General features: G+C 39.2%; 1 protein-coding gene across 1 annotated transcript; it reads right to left on the minus strand.

The window, feature by feature from the left end:
- Nucleotides 1-22: 22 nt before the first annotated feature.
- slc44a4 (solute carrier family 44 member 4) lies at nt 23-13976 on the minus strand. Its single transcript, XM_010737959.3, has 22 exons — nt 13737-13976; nt 9633-9681; nt 9401-9474; nt 8233-8311; nt 8033-8132; nt 7811-7942; nt 6787-6847; nt 6544-6664; nt 5999-6082; nt 5606-5718; nt 5336-5458; nt 4474-4573; nt 4118-4210; nt 3852-3954; nt 3500-3759; nt 3028-3122; nt 2449-2552; nt 2173-2246; nt 1953-2023; nt 1124-1218; nt 950-1034; nt 23-705 (listed from the first exon to the last, which is right to left on the minus strand). Exons 1-22 carry the CDS (start codon nt 13774-13776, stop codon nt 587-589), a joined length of 2175 nt encoding a protein of 724 aa, XP_010736261.2. The 5' UTR covers nt 13777-13976; the 3' UTR covers nt 23-586.
- Between the last annotated feature and the right edge of the window lie 1898 nt (nt 13977-15874).

A 15874-nucleotide genomic window follows, 5' to 3' on the forward strand; every position in this document is an offset into this window, starting at 1 on the left:
GCACACACTGGGTCATGTACAGCCATATTTACAACTTTATTACAGTATTTTCAATATAAATCAATAAGTCATTAAAATGTTTGCATTTATAAAACATTTCTTTTTACAAATCTTTAAAAATAGATGTTTAAATGTGATATTTAAGAACATTTGTTGTTGCAAATTCTTTTGTTCTGTCTGCAGAAATGACATCAGAGTCCTATGAAAGCTTCTCAGTGAAAATAAAAAAACATACATACCTTTACGTGCATTAAAAATCTATATATCTGGAATAAATGAAACGTGATAAATCATCCAGAACTGAAATGTGCAGCATGAATGCTGAGTGAACAAAAACAAATTTGACATTTAGACGGTTAAATGAAGAAATGTCGTTAAAATCTACACATTATTTGCATACACGTGCCCAGCCCGTTCATATATGCAGTCATTACTACTACATATGTACATATACAGTAAAAATAATCATTAAAAAGTGCAAAATCAGCAAATATGTTTCAGTAAACTAAAAAAAAAAGATGCAGATGAAGTGATCCTGAAAATCTGACAGCATTGATGTGGTTTCATGACGTCAGGTAAAATGTCTTCAGTCCTTCCCTTTACCCTTTTTTGGTGCTTTGTTGGACTTGTTGAGGATCTTCATGAGGTTTTTGGACATGAAGTACGGCTTCTGTAGAGATCCATCGTTACGCTCCAAGTCCTCCACTGTGAGGGTCAAACAAACTGACGTGATGAAACAGATCATGTGCACTTGTTTCTATGATTCAGTTATCCGAATCATGTTTCTAGCTTAGCTTTAAACTGACGTGTTCAAATTTTCTAAAACTTTTTTACTGATATATCCACAGTGCATTACTGTAAATGCAATCTTATTTGACTCAATATACCTGTGTCTATAAAACATTTAAATGTGAACATAATGCTCAGTAAACTGTAAACATCTACTCACAGAAGCAGAGGAAGAGTGTGTCGACACACATGTTGTACACGCTGAAGAATCCGTGAGCTATGAGGTAGCTGCCAAACACCACTGTCTGTAAGGCAAAGATTCAGAGGAAACTTCAGTTAGACAGATGGAGCTGAATCACTTATAAATAACAGACAGGGACGGTTTGTAACTTACAATAATTGGCATCCAGTAATAGTTGAGGGTTTCAGAGCGGAAGGTGTTGCCTGGTAACAGGATTCGTCCAGAGAAGAAAAAGAAGGACAATACACCTGGAAGAAGATCCAGAGTTCAGTCTTAATAACACAAACACATCTTTGTTTATTCATTTAGTTTCTCTTCTTCGATTCTATAACTTGTATTCATGTATATTTTTGATGATTAGAGATTTCACTATGACAGCTTTAACACTTCAAATTTATATAAACAGTATATAACAGAGTATATAAACAATTAATTAATGTCAGTAAAATCTAAGTAACATTTTAAATTCATTGTTAGAATTTAAAATGTTGTTAGACTAAAATAACCCTGAATGTTACCACATTAAATCAATATAAATATTGATTTAAAAAATGACTTTATTGCACCTGCTGCTACCGTCTATGATCAGGAATGCGTCCATAGCAACAGTCCATTATTCATAGCAGGGGTGTGCTGTATCCAGCGTTCCTCAATGCTATGTAATAAGCTATTTTTTGGAGAAGACTGTTCTGGTTGAAAGACGTCAATAGTTGCAGCATGTCCATAAAAATGTCCAAATTTAAAGCTGCACTGATCAATATTAACAATAAACAACCTGGCCAGCATCAAAAAGCTAATTGACAACGTTATTTCTTTACGTATTTATCAGCTAAAGAGCTAGATATTCACTAGAAAAATTATGACAAATGGATGCTAATGTTGCTCTGTATCAATTTAACCCACCACATATATTTACTGTAAAGTTACTGTACTATAACTGTGACTCTCGTGCATTTTCCTGATGCACTGGCGTGATCCTTACCTACACCCCCGACCACCAGGAGCTTCCCGAAGAACAATAGCAGGTCTGTCACTTTATCAAGCACCACGACCCTGAGGGGGACACGCAGACAGAGTCAGAGAAACATGACACTATTAGCAGATACGACTCGAAGAGTCTCTCAAACACATGCAAATATATTCCTGTTACAGGCTGAAAGCAGACTTAAGCTAAGAATAGCAAACTTGACTTCAGCACAAACCTTATTATGTTTCTCATGAGCAGCATGAAAGCATTTCTGGCTGAGACGCAGAAGTTTTTCCCATAAATGGCAATCTGTCAAGAAACAAAGTCAACTTCTTCACCATCATTGAACCCATTTTAAATCTCAAATATTGGAAATTGTTTGTATTATGTAGATAAAATAAGTTATTTAGTTATAGAAAAGCATGTTTTTTTAATTCATTTTTCCACACAAAATGTATATAGTGGGTATACATAGTGGGTATAAAAGGTTGTATTAATATATTGTGCTCACCATGATGTAAGCGTTCCTGTTGAGGAACTTTATAAACTTCTCCAGACACCAGAAGCAGCACTTCAGGCAGCACATTAAGAAACGAGCACATGGATTCTGTGCCGCTGAGGAGGAGAAGTAGCCTGTCAGTTATTGGACACTCTTTTCTGTAGACATGTTTCCATGTGTACGCTGCTTACACATGTTTAGTATTCATTCATGCACTGAGACATTTAGTAATAGAACTGGTAAAGGTTAGGTAAAGAGACATGAGAGAGAGGAACTTGTGTTTGGATTCAGTCTCAGGCCAGAGTCACATGTCAACTTCTAACAAGCTAAGAAAACAGCTCTGCTTCATGACAATGCATTTTTCAGAGAATCCCATGGATTACTGAAGGTTGATTTACAGCACGTTAAGACTTTTGAGCCATTTCTCACTGAAACATTTCTAATATTACACCTTTAAGACAACATAAAAAACACTCTGATGTGTTGTTACAATTAAGGCTCCAGATGTCTCGTAGCACAAGTTACAAAAAATAAACTAAGCAGATAGAAACTGTTCAGTATCCCAGTGAAATGAGGATACATCAGTCTTACCTCTTGTTTTGTGGTCAATGTACTCCAGAATCATCCTCACTAGCTGCACAAGGGTCAGGATCAAAGCACCGAATGCCAAGGAGCCCACATGGTACCTGAAATGGCAGCAGTGTTAATCAGCAGCAAGAAGATCCAAAAGCTTGCATCATTTTACGAGACAAACCAAAAATGTCAAGTGTCAAATGATCTTAGCGGTTTCTGTTGTTTAGCAGCTGAAGTCTGTCATGTGTTTACTGCACCCTCTAGCAGCCACAGGATGAACTGCCGTCAGTCAGTCCTATGACTCTTTACAGTTTATCCAAAGTACTCCTAACTTTCAGGTAAAAAAGTGGGACAAGTTCTGAACAACGGAAATCCAGAAATGGTTTCCTTAGGAAATGCAGGTGTTCATTATTTTGGACATGTTTGACAGCAGCGGACACATTGATTATTGCAGGAATTTAACTAGTGTGACAGCAGCTCATTAACCTACCTGAGTGAGCGTATAAAACTGGCAGTCAGAGGGAACATGGGGATGTCATCTGGTTTGGTGAAGGCCCAGTAGTAGGAGGCGAAGGCCCCAGCCAGCGTACACTGTCCCAAGGCGATGACGAAGTTGACACACCAGAGGAAAGCCACCACGTTGTAGATCTGCAGGTTGAAGAGGTTCCTCTGGAAGAGACCCTCGTCGTTGTATTTGATGAAGATGCAGCTGGCAGAGGAGCATTCTGAGTAATCTGATGCGGTGAAGTTCTGGGAGGTGACAGAAAGATGAATGAGTGAAGGAAAAAGTGGAAGGGCACAGTGGGCGAGAGGGTGTGCAGAGAGTGTGTCTGAATTCTTACCTGAGGGTCGCAGTCCACAGAGCCATTGATTCTGTCACAGCCTTCCGCAGTCGAGTTGAGAGCCACCACTCTGTAGATTGGGTTCCCTGAAGTGGCCAAATATCTACACACACGCCGGTTTAAGAGAAAAACTGACACCATGGACTGTGGAAGTGAAACTGAGCACACAATGTGACATGAATACAATAGACTGTATCTGCATGTGGTGTACGCTGTTAATAACAGACTGCACGGAAACATTTGCACACACAAAATGAGAAGGATACAGAGCAGTGGCACCCCAGTAAGCAACACACACCACCAGGAGAACAAAGGTGATGAGAGGGTACAGCAGAGAGGACATCATGTGACTGATAGCCCTGTGAATATGAACACACACATCATGAGATTACACTGAGGCCATATGGCTTCACAGGAAGATCCCAAACAATCTGAAGGCTCACTAATTACACTACAGTCTGGTTTCAGGAAAATGCTCATCATTACTTTAGTAATGATTTGTTACTAAAGGTAAAGATAATTAATATAATATAAATATAAAAAGTAATTTAAATAAATGAAAAACATTTGGGTTAATTCAAAGAAACTGAACAATGATTTACTGTCGGACATCATGACTCACCTGCTGGACTCCTGGAGGAGAGCGATGGCTATGAGGATTCTGGTCCGCAGGAAGATGATGGTCAGGAGAATGATGGCCTCGGCCACAGAAATGATTATCACTGAGGGGTGAGAAGAGGAGAATGAGGCTCATAAACAAACACACCACTAATCCACACAGTGATAACTACTATACTCTTATTTATTAGTTCTTACTGTGGGGAAAAAAACAACTTTGTACAAAAATTTGTACACTGAAAAAAAAAAGGAAGGAAAACAAAAAAAGGAAAAAACATTACTACCTGAGCATAAGTTAAAAATGTGACATTTCCAGTATGGGCTTCATAAACAGCTGCTGTGAATCACAAACACTAAATCTAGTTAATCTTTTATCAGGATCAAGTGCTGTTGTAAAAATGACGTGTGTTTAAGAATGGTTTTATTGGATTTATTTTTGGATACGGATGTTGTAACACTTGGCTGTGAGTTGGAATTTATGACATTAGTTATCGATTTTATACCCCTCATTTCTTCTGTACTGGTATTCCCATAAGTAAGTGCTGCTTTATTAAAACACTGATAAAATGTAAATAAAAATCTTTTCAATGCATCCGTGTCAGAATGAATGCACATTTACAAAAGTTCATCAGTTTGAACATTTAATATCTTGTTACCACATTCAATTGAATATAGGTGGAAAAAGGTTTGTAAATCATTGCAATCTGGTTTGTGTTTTACACGTGATTTTTTTGACCACATTGACCCTGCAAAACGCTAATGACCCAAAGTGAAAAGATAAAAATGTATCTCTCCTCTGTGAGAAATATTTGATCAGTGCATGGACAAGTCAAGTAAGATTAAAAAGGTATTTTAATCAGACTCACAGAAGGCCAGCCAGGTCTCTTGGACTTGCAGGTAAACTTTGAAGTTGGTGGTGAAACCAACGTCAGATATGGTAGCTGAGGTTTGCTTGTAGTTATCGTACTCCCAGTAGCAATGCCATATACCTGCAAGAGGAACACCAACAACTCAGAGGCTAGTAGGAAGATATAACCTCGTCATAATTGCAGAGAGGAACGGGGGGAATAGTTCTTATATCAGTATTTTATTAAAAAACATTATGCCTTGTAAAACTACCCTAGGTGAGTGTTTACCATATGCCCCAGCACCCAGGACTCCTATGATGAGCACCCACACCATGACTGGAGCTGTGAATCTTAGCAGCAGCAGGAACAACATACTGACCGCCATGGCTATTAACAGACCACTGAAAGGAGAGAGCAGGGCAGGAGGGGGTGAAACAAACAGAGATGAGGTCAAATATAAAACCAGAGTAAGTTTATCAAACAATGTGGAGGTTTTTAAGTATTAATTATTAAATTGTAAGACACAAAACATTCCTAAGTTTCAGAAGTTCTGTAGCTCTGTGTTATATATTCAAATCTGATATGAAACCACTCGAATGGGATTTAATTCTCAGTTCAAATCTCAAGAGTAATTTTTATCAGTACATTTGCCAGCAGGTGTGGTTCTGCAGGGCAACTCACATGAGGATCCACGGCCATGACGATGCAAAATCCTCAAAGATTTGGATGCCGACGTCTCTGGCATTGAAGCCATTGACGACATCCCTAATGAAAACAAAAGCACGGACAAGCTGTTTTAGTTGTTTGAAACAGTCAAAGTGAAAATCAAAGCGTCGGGTAAAACAAATACAGCAAAGAAACAAAGAAAGACTAATACATTTCTAGAACAAAGAAAGAAAGATAATCCCAGACACTCAGCGTAGAGACATATAAAATCGAGGTTTTTTTCTGTAGCTTGTAGGAAAACTACACACTAATGCTCTAACTCTGCTAGAACCAAGAGAGCGCCTCACACAACGTCTAAAGTCGGACTTATACACAGCAACAGGAGCGACTACAACCAGCAGCTACACTAAACGTCAACACAAAAACTCACGAAGCCACTGACCCTGTGCTGGTGATGAGAAGGAGACAGAAACAGGGTTATTAACGAATGTCTTCATATGTGCAGTTATCTCTGCTTTTAAATCAACACATGATGATGTCTGGAATCCACTCAGTCTTACCCAGTGCCATTCTTGATTGTGTTGATTGTGTCATTAATTGTGGAGGGTAAGCCTGGAATACCGGAAAAGGATGAAGGTATGTTCCCCAGGGCTGCGATATCTGGCAAACATCTCCCCAGCACTAACAGAAGAGAGAACAATCACAAGCCATCAACTGAATACACATGGAAACAAACCAGCCTTTGCTACAGTGCTAATGTATTGTCAGACCAAAGTGAAAATGAAGTGTATAGCTGCCCTCACCAGAGGTCGTGGGAACAGTGAAGAAAGGACACAGCTCCTTGTTTATGATTTGTGAAACATCCTGAAAAATAAAAGAAGTTACGTAAGTGAATGGATCTTATAATCCAGACTGTCCCGAGAATTTTTAAAGGAAGAACTCTTGAATAAGGAGGACTGGATTCAGAGTTTTAAAGTTTAAGTTGAATTTATTATTCTTGTACAAGAAGGAGCGTTTAACAGTGCAACACACAAGAGAGTTACAGAGAAAAGGCTCTGTGAAGAGCCTTATCAGTTGATTCTGATACATTTTTCTCAGGATGGGCTGTCTCTCTTGTCCTTGGACTAGTTTTTTTTTTTTTTTTAAAATAATCTCTCCGTGCCAGCCTCAGTGAATACCTGGCAGAAGAAAAGAGCGGACGAGATATGCAAAGAACGAACACACACACACACACCCTGTAAGAGTTAAAACAACTGCACCCCAGTATAGTCCTAATTTTTATAACACAGAGCATCTGGAACCAACTGAAACTTGTTCTTAATGCTGACAAAACCAAGTGCATGTTGTATCTCATACCAAGAATAGTTGCTTCCATCCATGTTCTTATATTTCTCGGATGTGTGATGAACAGTACTTGTTGTGATCAAGAGACTTTGACGTGTTGTTTGTACCAAATGTTCGTACAGAGCTTTGGGAGAGGCCGGGATAGTCTGCATCCTCAGACTTTTTTACAGAACCTTTTAAAACTCAAAGATCGGATTTCTTACAGAATCATTGGGGTGTTGTTGCTTTAAGTGATAAATTCATGGCTTGTGCAGCATTTTTATGTTTTTTCAGATTGCTATGTGTTGTAATACTTTGTGATTTGTATCTGTGTTATTTACTTGTTTATTTACTGCCTGTTTTGGCCAAGATTCCCTTGAAAAATAGGTTTTTAGTAGTAGTGGTCATAGTGGACTTTTCCTGGTTAAATAAAGGTTAAATAAAAAAAATATATATTATAGAACTGACAGGGAGACACACATGAGGTAACAACATGGGACTTACCTCTCTAGTATTTTTCAGGTCTATGGATGGCACACAAAGGCTTTGATTGAAAACATCTGCTGGCTTTACACCTGGAAAATATTTGTCTACTCCCACAGCCCAGAACATATCGGGACAAGATTCCACACACACCTACAGGTGATGAAAAAAAGATTATTTCTGGGAAATCTGGTAAATTGTATAATACCATTAGAAACAACAAAATCAAGCAGCCTTTTCTACCTGTGTGGTTGGACACTGAAAACCATTCAGGGCAGTTGCCATAACATTAACAGATGAGGCACACTTGAGAAAGTCAAAGTAGAACAGGTTAGGCCGGTCTCTGAGAGAGGGCAGACAGAAAAAAGCTTTTTTATCCAGTCGAATGCAGATTTATATAATCGAGTTCATAACATGAAAAAGTGCGATCAAGATCAAATTACTTATTTGGTCCAGTGCCACAGAACCATCCAGTTGAGTTTCTTGGATAAAGAACATGTCTAGGATCTCCATAGAGCCAAGCTGATAGAAAAAAACAAACAGAGTGAAACAGAGATAAGAAGAATGACGTCAAACATAATGGCAAATTAGTCACACTCCATTAACTCCATTTTGTGTCACTGATAAATAGTACGATTGCATGTGGGCATGTTTGTATCTAACTGCACTTTAGAATCAACTCACTCTTAGTTGGGTACGGGAATCATTTTATTTACTGCAGCATTCTTTGCACTTCTGGTTAGGAGCCATGTTACCACTGAAAATATATTTTACTTAAAAACTTACTTCAAATAAAGTATGTTTAAACTATTTTAACTACATTTGAAGTGACAATATATTTAAAAAGTTCAGGTCATACCAACAGTTACTGAATTATTGCAGTCCAACCACAAGAGGGCAACACAATCTATCAGACAGGCTGAACATCTCTCTTGTCTCTATGGAGTTTAGGGTGAATGCACATATTGTTAGTTGCTGTCACCATGACTGTATTACCAACAGATCATACACACAGGACACGGGTGTTAGATTCCTTGACTATTTTCACTTTTACCAGAGTGTCTCAGAATATTTTAATAATGGAGAATAAATCCAGCCCTTCATGTAACAAGGAAACAGCCAATTATTTGAGCTGCTGACACACATGGGGTGACTGCAATACCTATCAGGTTTCTTTGTTGACTCGAGATAAGACAGATGACCCTGAGTGTTGGAATGAGTTTGATGACACGGCAATAAAGAGCCTCTGACTGGATGTTCGGAAATGAAGTGTCGCAATAATAGAATTCTGTTTTAGTGATGACTCAAAGTGTGGAAATGAAGAAATAAAATTTACAAGTTCAGAGATAATTGTAAACTTTTAAAAACTCAAATTCACTGTTCAACTGCCTGATGTTAGCTCTTAATACGGGACACGAATGAACTGTATTAAATCATATAATACAGGAAATATTAGAAGTGTACTACAAAAGGAGTGAATGTTACAAAAGACTAGAAAAGTATAAAAAGGTCAGAGATATTCAGTGGAAGAGACAGAATGGACAACAATTGTGATGTCAGTGAGCGTGGGGCGGACTCAAAGGCCTGTGTTGGTGTCATCAGGTTACTCACCTAAAATCCCGACTACTGCATAGCCGAGGATGACTGCCATAAACAGGATACAGCAGATTATATCAGTGCACCCTCTGATAAAGAGAGAGACAGCAAAGGTTCAAGGTGAGCAGGCTGAGCTTTGCATCTAAAATTTGCCTCGCAGCCTTAACAAATAACCACACAATACACATGAGAAACCCTCCAGCTACACTGTGGATTCAGGGATTAGCAGCCAATGATGCAGATTCACCTTTTCTTTATGGGTCCGTTGAATGTCGGATCAAACTGAGCAGGTTCTCCTGGGAAAAGAAAACCAGTTCATTTAGTGCCATCAACAGCTCGTGCATCGTGTTAGCTCTTACACATCTGAACGAGAATTAAATGCTTGCAGGCTGTAAGGAAACAGTGGAGACGTACAACAAGAGGAGTGTATGTAACATACAAACAGAATTAGATTGAGGGATTTGAGGTGGTGACTCTGAAAATGCACTTAATGGTGAGAAACAAGTCACCCACAAGCAGTCGTGGTCTGAGGTGATAATGGAGCAACCTCATGTTGAAACTCTGACTGTTGTGACAGATTTGTCAGTTGCATTTGTCATCTGCAGAGACTTTTAGACTTTTGGAGACTGACCGAACGTCATTTAGTGTCACCAATAGTTCTTAATCCAAAGTAATATCACTGATGCAGTACAATGACCTTTACTGACTGGAACACTGTCATCTTTTATCAGTAACTTCCTTGTTTGGTTTCACAATTTCAAGGACACAATTACTTATCACTCCTTTTTGTAATGCCACTTAACATGAAATTCCACCTCAAGGAAATGCACTGCTGATTACACCTGTGTGACAAAGAGGAAGGTGGAGTGCATAGAAAACAGTTTAGGGGAAGCAGCCAAGAGTCTTTATGTGTCCTTTTCTCAAGTTAATGAATTACAGTGACGTAAATGATAAAAAACATTCATGGCATCTTTTTTTTTTTTAATGGGATAGTTACTCACAGACACTGTAACACTCTAACTGAGGTGACTGCAGTACAAGAATTAGATGTATTGTATTATTTCCTGGAACAAAGTGGACTGCCAGGTACAAAACACCACTGGGTTTTGTTTATCTCACACAATAGGCTGTTTTCCATACTAACTAAACAATGGTTAGCAGTAAAGGACAGAATGAAGTGAAAAGGGTCCGAGTTAAGGCACAGCTCATAACTATTTGAATACAATTTGCATTTAAAGGAAGGCTTGCAGAGGAGGGAGAGTCGCAGAGGTTTAATCAGAATTTAATTGTTATAATCATAAGACTGAAAACTTGTTTGAAGAGATCCCAACTGAAAACATTCCTGTCCTGAGAGTCAGGCCTGTCATTCTCCACTGCATGATCCTGTCGGGCAGGAAAAACACCACAGCCTGGAGAAGAGGATGCAGACTCCTTTTACCAGACGTCAGCTTGAAATGACTATAAATAACAACAGAGGTGAATCTACAGTTTCGTGTTTCGGCACTTATTTACTTGAAAGTGGTAAAAGGTGCCTGGTGGATCCTCGATGATGAACAGTGTGCAGTTCCTTTGGTTATCTGCCCAAATACTAACATGCTGTGCTAACCTGATCGGTCAACAGGAATGGACATTTAGCCACAAAGCTAGCCGTGATCATTTCTTATAGCAGCTACAGGGGAATTATCTCTACAGACTCTAATTTGAATAGGAGCGATGGGTGTGAGCATGTCAGGGCTGCTGAGTGAGATGCAAATGTTCAAACTAGATGCAGTAAGTTAGTAGCTATTTATTCTGCTCTGATCTGGATATCAGGTCAATAACCAGTGCGTGAATATCAATGGGCAGCCACACAGAGGAACATGAATTTGACATATCAATATCAGCGGCAGTGCCTCTGTGCTCATCAGCTGTTAACTCGTGAAACATCAGGAAAAATGATTTCAGCAGCGATATCTCAACAAAGGAACCCTTTCATCAGCCTCCCGCAACGCTAGCGTACGCTGCTGTGTGTTTAGATTAAATGACAACATGGAAAAATGGCTCAGTGACACGTATGAAAGGAATTTTCCATTTTTATACCCTTGTAAAAAAAAACTTTAAAGCTTTAAACCTTTAACCCCAGGCAGGCAGACGAGCTGCTGGATTTGAGAGGTGTGTACGAGTTCATCACTTGACCTCGGCTGAAGAAGAGTGACGTGTCTCTAATTTGGCTTTACTTTGCCAATAGTCATGTTAGCAGCAGAAAGGATCATTATAAATGATTCATTGGAGATATCTTCTGTTATGATTTGGTGCTTCATAAATAAAACTAGAAATGATCAATCCACAAGAAACATTCATATCTATTCAAATGTTAGGGAAATATTAAATATAATTTTCTAGGGCTCATGATAGAGTCTTTGAATAGCTTGATTTGACTAAAAGTTCAAACCGAACATGTCTGTTCATTAATTAAGTAAGATGTCCACACCAGTTATCACATCAAATAATCTAGACAGACCATATAATATTACTCAAAACATTTCATTTCTGGAATATTGTGTTTTCGTGTGATGGACTTGTTTCAAAACCAGATGAACAACTTTCAAAATCAAACCCATCCGTGTTCTTTCCTGCTTCCTCGAGCAGCTTTAACAAATGATCTGGTCAATGATTGGCAGCAACAACCCAGAACGAGTCACTTATTTCCCCAATGCTGATGTCCACACATTCTCAACAGGAAAAGAAAAGACTGTGTCTAAAGAAGAAACCCAAACATATTGTACAACAAAATGAGCAAACTTCAACGGGAAACGACGGGCAGTCTCAATTAGGAAGCTGCGTCGTGTTCAACAGTACTTCCTCATGAAGGATGAACAATAGAGAGCTGGTAGGAAGCAGGTTCCTAATTAAAAAGAACACATTGATGAGTTGAAGCAGAGCACGAGTTCATGTGTAAACGCTTTTAGAGAGCAGAGGTTCAGTTGTTACAGTAATGGTAAGCAAACTTTCAGCTCCGACACGCGTGGTCAACTCTTCTGTCGTCATTACTCTCTGGTGTTTTCATAAGTTATTTGAGGAGAGACGTGAAATCCGATGGAATATTTATCTCCAGGGTGGGTTTGTTTACCGTAGCCATGCAAATCCTCCCATACTGTCAATAGACATGTGACTCTATCAATACATCAAATACCCCAAAGAGTAAACAGGGATGCGGGAGATCTGCTGAGCACACAATGGCAATGCTGAAATTCAAACAGGCAGGTCTGAAGCGCAACAGGATTTATCTTTTTAGGCTTCACAGACAGTGAGGAGGGAACCATACGTTAAGTTTAACTTGATTCGACCACTTACTCCACAGTTACTTTAATCTAATTTTTCCAAGCAGAAATTAGCTACATGGTTGTTTATATTTTGCTGAAGTACACTGAATATCTCTGGGTTTTGGACAACAAAGATATTTGTAGACATCTCCTTTGACTCTGGATACTCTGACGGACATTTCCCACTATTTACTGACATTTTATATGATAATAAGTCAATTAATCATTAAAATAATTTGCCACCTATCAGCTAATTTAAATAATATTTAGCTGCAGCCCTAAGGAAAGTAACTATACTAATAGCCCCAAGCAACAAATCAACCTTCAAATCATCTTCTGTCACTGCCATTGTCTTTATTATCAATCCGAATCTGCAAAGTAACTAAAGTAAACTAAATATTCTCCTATGAAATGTGGTGGAAGAGAGTACCAAATAGCGTAAAACAGTATTAATAGTAAATAATTATTAATATTACTTGAGAAAAGCAAGATAAAATAATTTTCTGCATCATGTTCTTCCTTTTTCATGTGCTCAGATGAACCACAGATTCAGATTTATTTTTTATCTTCTAAAAAGGCCAAACAAAGTTTCTCTGGTAAGGCGAAGCATTTGTTCCTCTTCGGGTCCAGTGTCTGGGATGATTTAGCTCAGTGATCAGTCTATAAATGTTATTGATTTAAATTGCTAACTTATCAACTGATAATTTATTGGTAAACCACTGAACCAGGTGTATCCCTGCTGATTGTTGGCACACAGGCATGTGACCTCAGGGAGGGAGTTCAGTTTTTTTCTCTGCTCCTGTTTTACACAGAAATTGTAACATTAACTACATTTTACTATATAAAAAAACAAAAAACTATAATTTAATATGGCCTGGCGTTGAACATAATGCAACTAAAATATTTAACATAATAAAAAAAACATTTCACAACTGCTCTTTCAATGCAAACACTGGGAATAACTTAGTATGAGACAAAGCAGCCAACATGGATACATTGGTAACAACACAGCCGTGAAGCCTCTGAGGTAACGGGCGATGCCTGCTCACCATACTCGCTGTCCGGATTTTTCTCCTCTTTTTTACCCATGTTCCGCCTTCACCTTGAACTTCTAAAAAAACCGCAACTTTCTACGCTTCAGGTAATCTTAAAAGTGTGCAAACAAGCAGCTGAAGCGACGTTTAAGAGCAGCAACACCGTGTCCGAGCTAACATGGTAACTAAGTTAGAAATCTTTGATCTTCCTGCCACTTGTAACTAGGCAGTGACGACACAAGCGCACCTGCGGAGGGATGCGGACCTGCGCACTCTGCCGAAGATAGTTTATTGACAGGAGGGATCACACCTGAAGGGATTAGATACATGTTTCTTTACTAAAGTACTGTTCCTATGTACAGTTTTAAATATATTTATACTGCACTTGAGTATTTCCATGCTGGTTTCTACTTGTACATTTTGGATGCATGTATTGCAAATGAGAGTAATCCATCAATAATGAGCAAAGGGTGGACAACAGAGCTCAGGAAGGAGAGATACGTCATATACTGTTGGGAAATACTGAATAATGATTTTTTTTAAAAAGTGAGTTGAGTATTAATCAAATCAGTAAATCAGTGTTTGTAGTAAAAATACACCATTACATCCTGATGTGTGTGTTTTGCGTCCACAGCACAGTCCTTTCTTGGCTGAGCAGCTGACGTAGTTTCAGGTGTGGTTGATGATTGACGTACACACACACACACACACAATGTATTTGTGTGTCAAAGGAAACTAAACTAATGGATGGAGATAGAGTCTCTATGAAATAATTCTGACAAGTGGACGTGGAAGAAAATCATTCAAATCATGACACAGCTTGTGTACGCTGTCATCAGCTTTGTGTTCATGAGCTGCACATTTCTCTGCACATACATCACACATATTATACCCTGTGTCACAGGCAGTCAGATTCTGGTGAACAGGTTATTTGTCACCTCTTTGTCTTTTACTGTGGCAGCAGGCAGCAAATTGAGCTGCTGGCCTGCAGCTTTTCAAAATCAGCCTGAACGAGCTTTTTCAAACTTTTCCCTCTCTGCCTCTCTCAGTGTAATTCTGCAATCTTTGATGGTAATTCAGTATTGCAATAATGATTCACTCTGTGCTATGAAAACATTTTTAGCACTGGTCAATACTGATGGCTTTGGAAAGATCTTGCAGTGTGAAGTACAGATCTTGTCCAGATCTTGCTTGAGAGTCTTGTTTGCTTAGCAGAGAACTTCTCCTGGCTCAGTTTGTGTGCTTCTTGCAGCTTCACATAAGTTGTTTGCAGGAGTTTCTTCTGTTCGAGTTACCTCTCGAGGTCAGCCTTAAGGTTGTTGAACTCATGGAGTGACACATCATTCAAGGGCAAAACATTCATGCACTGAAGTGCCTCATGTGGATATGAGCTGGTTTCCATCTTATTTTCCAAGTGAACCATTGAAAGAAAAGGGCTCTTTAAAGCCTTCCTGGGTTTAACTCTTCTTTCAGGATCCAGATCAAGAGTGGACTTGAGGAGGCTTAGGAATGCCATCCTGTTTTCATGCTCAATATCATTATTTTTTTTTGGCTGAGTATGTTCGTACCGCATCCTCCAAATTCTCAAAGGAGTCAAAAAACCAGGAGGATGGCAATTGGTCTTGCACATCTGTCACCTCTTTGAACTCATCTGGTGACCTCAGCCTCCACCCTGGACTGTTGGGGTTGTCTCAGCATGTGGTCTGCAGGCTGACCCAGCAGGTGCACAATGCATCTTATCAAATTATAGTCACATATAGTCATAGATCCCTTCCAAAATACAAGAATCCCATCATGCATCCCACTCCCCACATATTAATGGCTTCAGTCAGGTAGGGCTAAGGTCACCTGTTGCTGTGCTGTCTCTGTCTGGCTCCTAATAAGCGGCATTGACGGCCAAACCCGAGGTCGGGCTGCTTCTTCCTATCTTTCTTTCTTTACTTTTTTTTTGGCCGGGTTCGGACCGAGAATTAATGCTCATCACTAGCATTAATTACTCACTCCTCTCCCTCATAGACAGTAGAAAAGTGTAAACACACTAATGTCAGCGCGTCACTTAGGCACCACGCTGTACCGGGGAAACCCCGTAGGCCAGTCCGCCCATGGTGTAAATCATGAGCAGGGAATTACGGACAGAGTGGAACATCTCACTT

This window comes from Larimichthys crocea, chromosome XIII (assembly GCF_000972845.2).
Source record: "Larimichthys crocea isolate SSNF chromosome XIII, L_crocea_2.0, whole genome shotgun sequence".
Taxonomy (NCBI): domain Eukaryota; kingdom Metazoa; phylum Chordata; class Actinopteri; family Sciaenidae; genus Larimichthys; species Larimichthys crocea.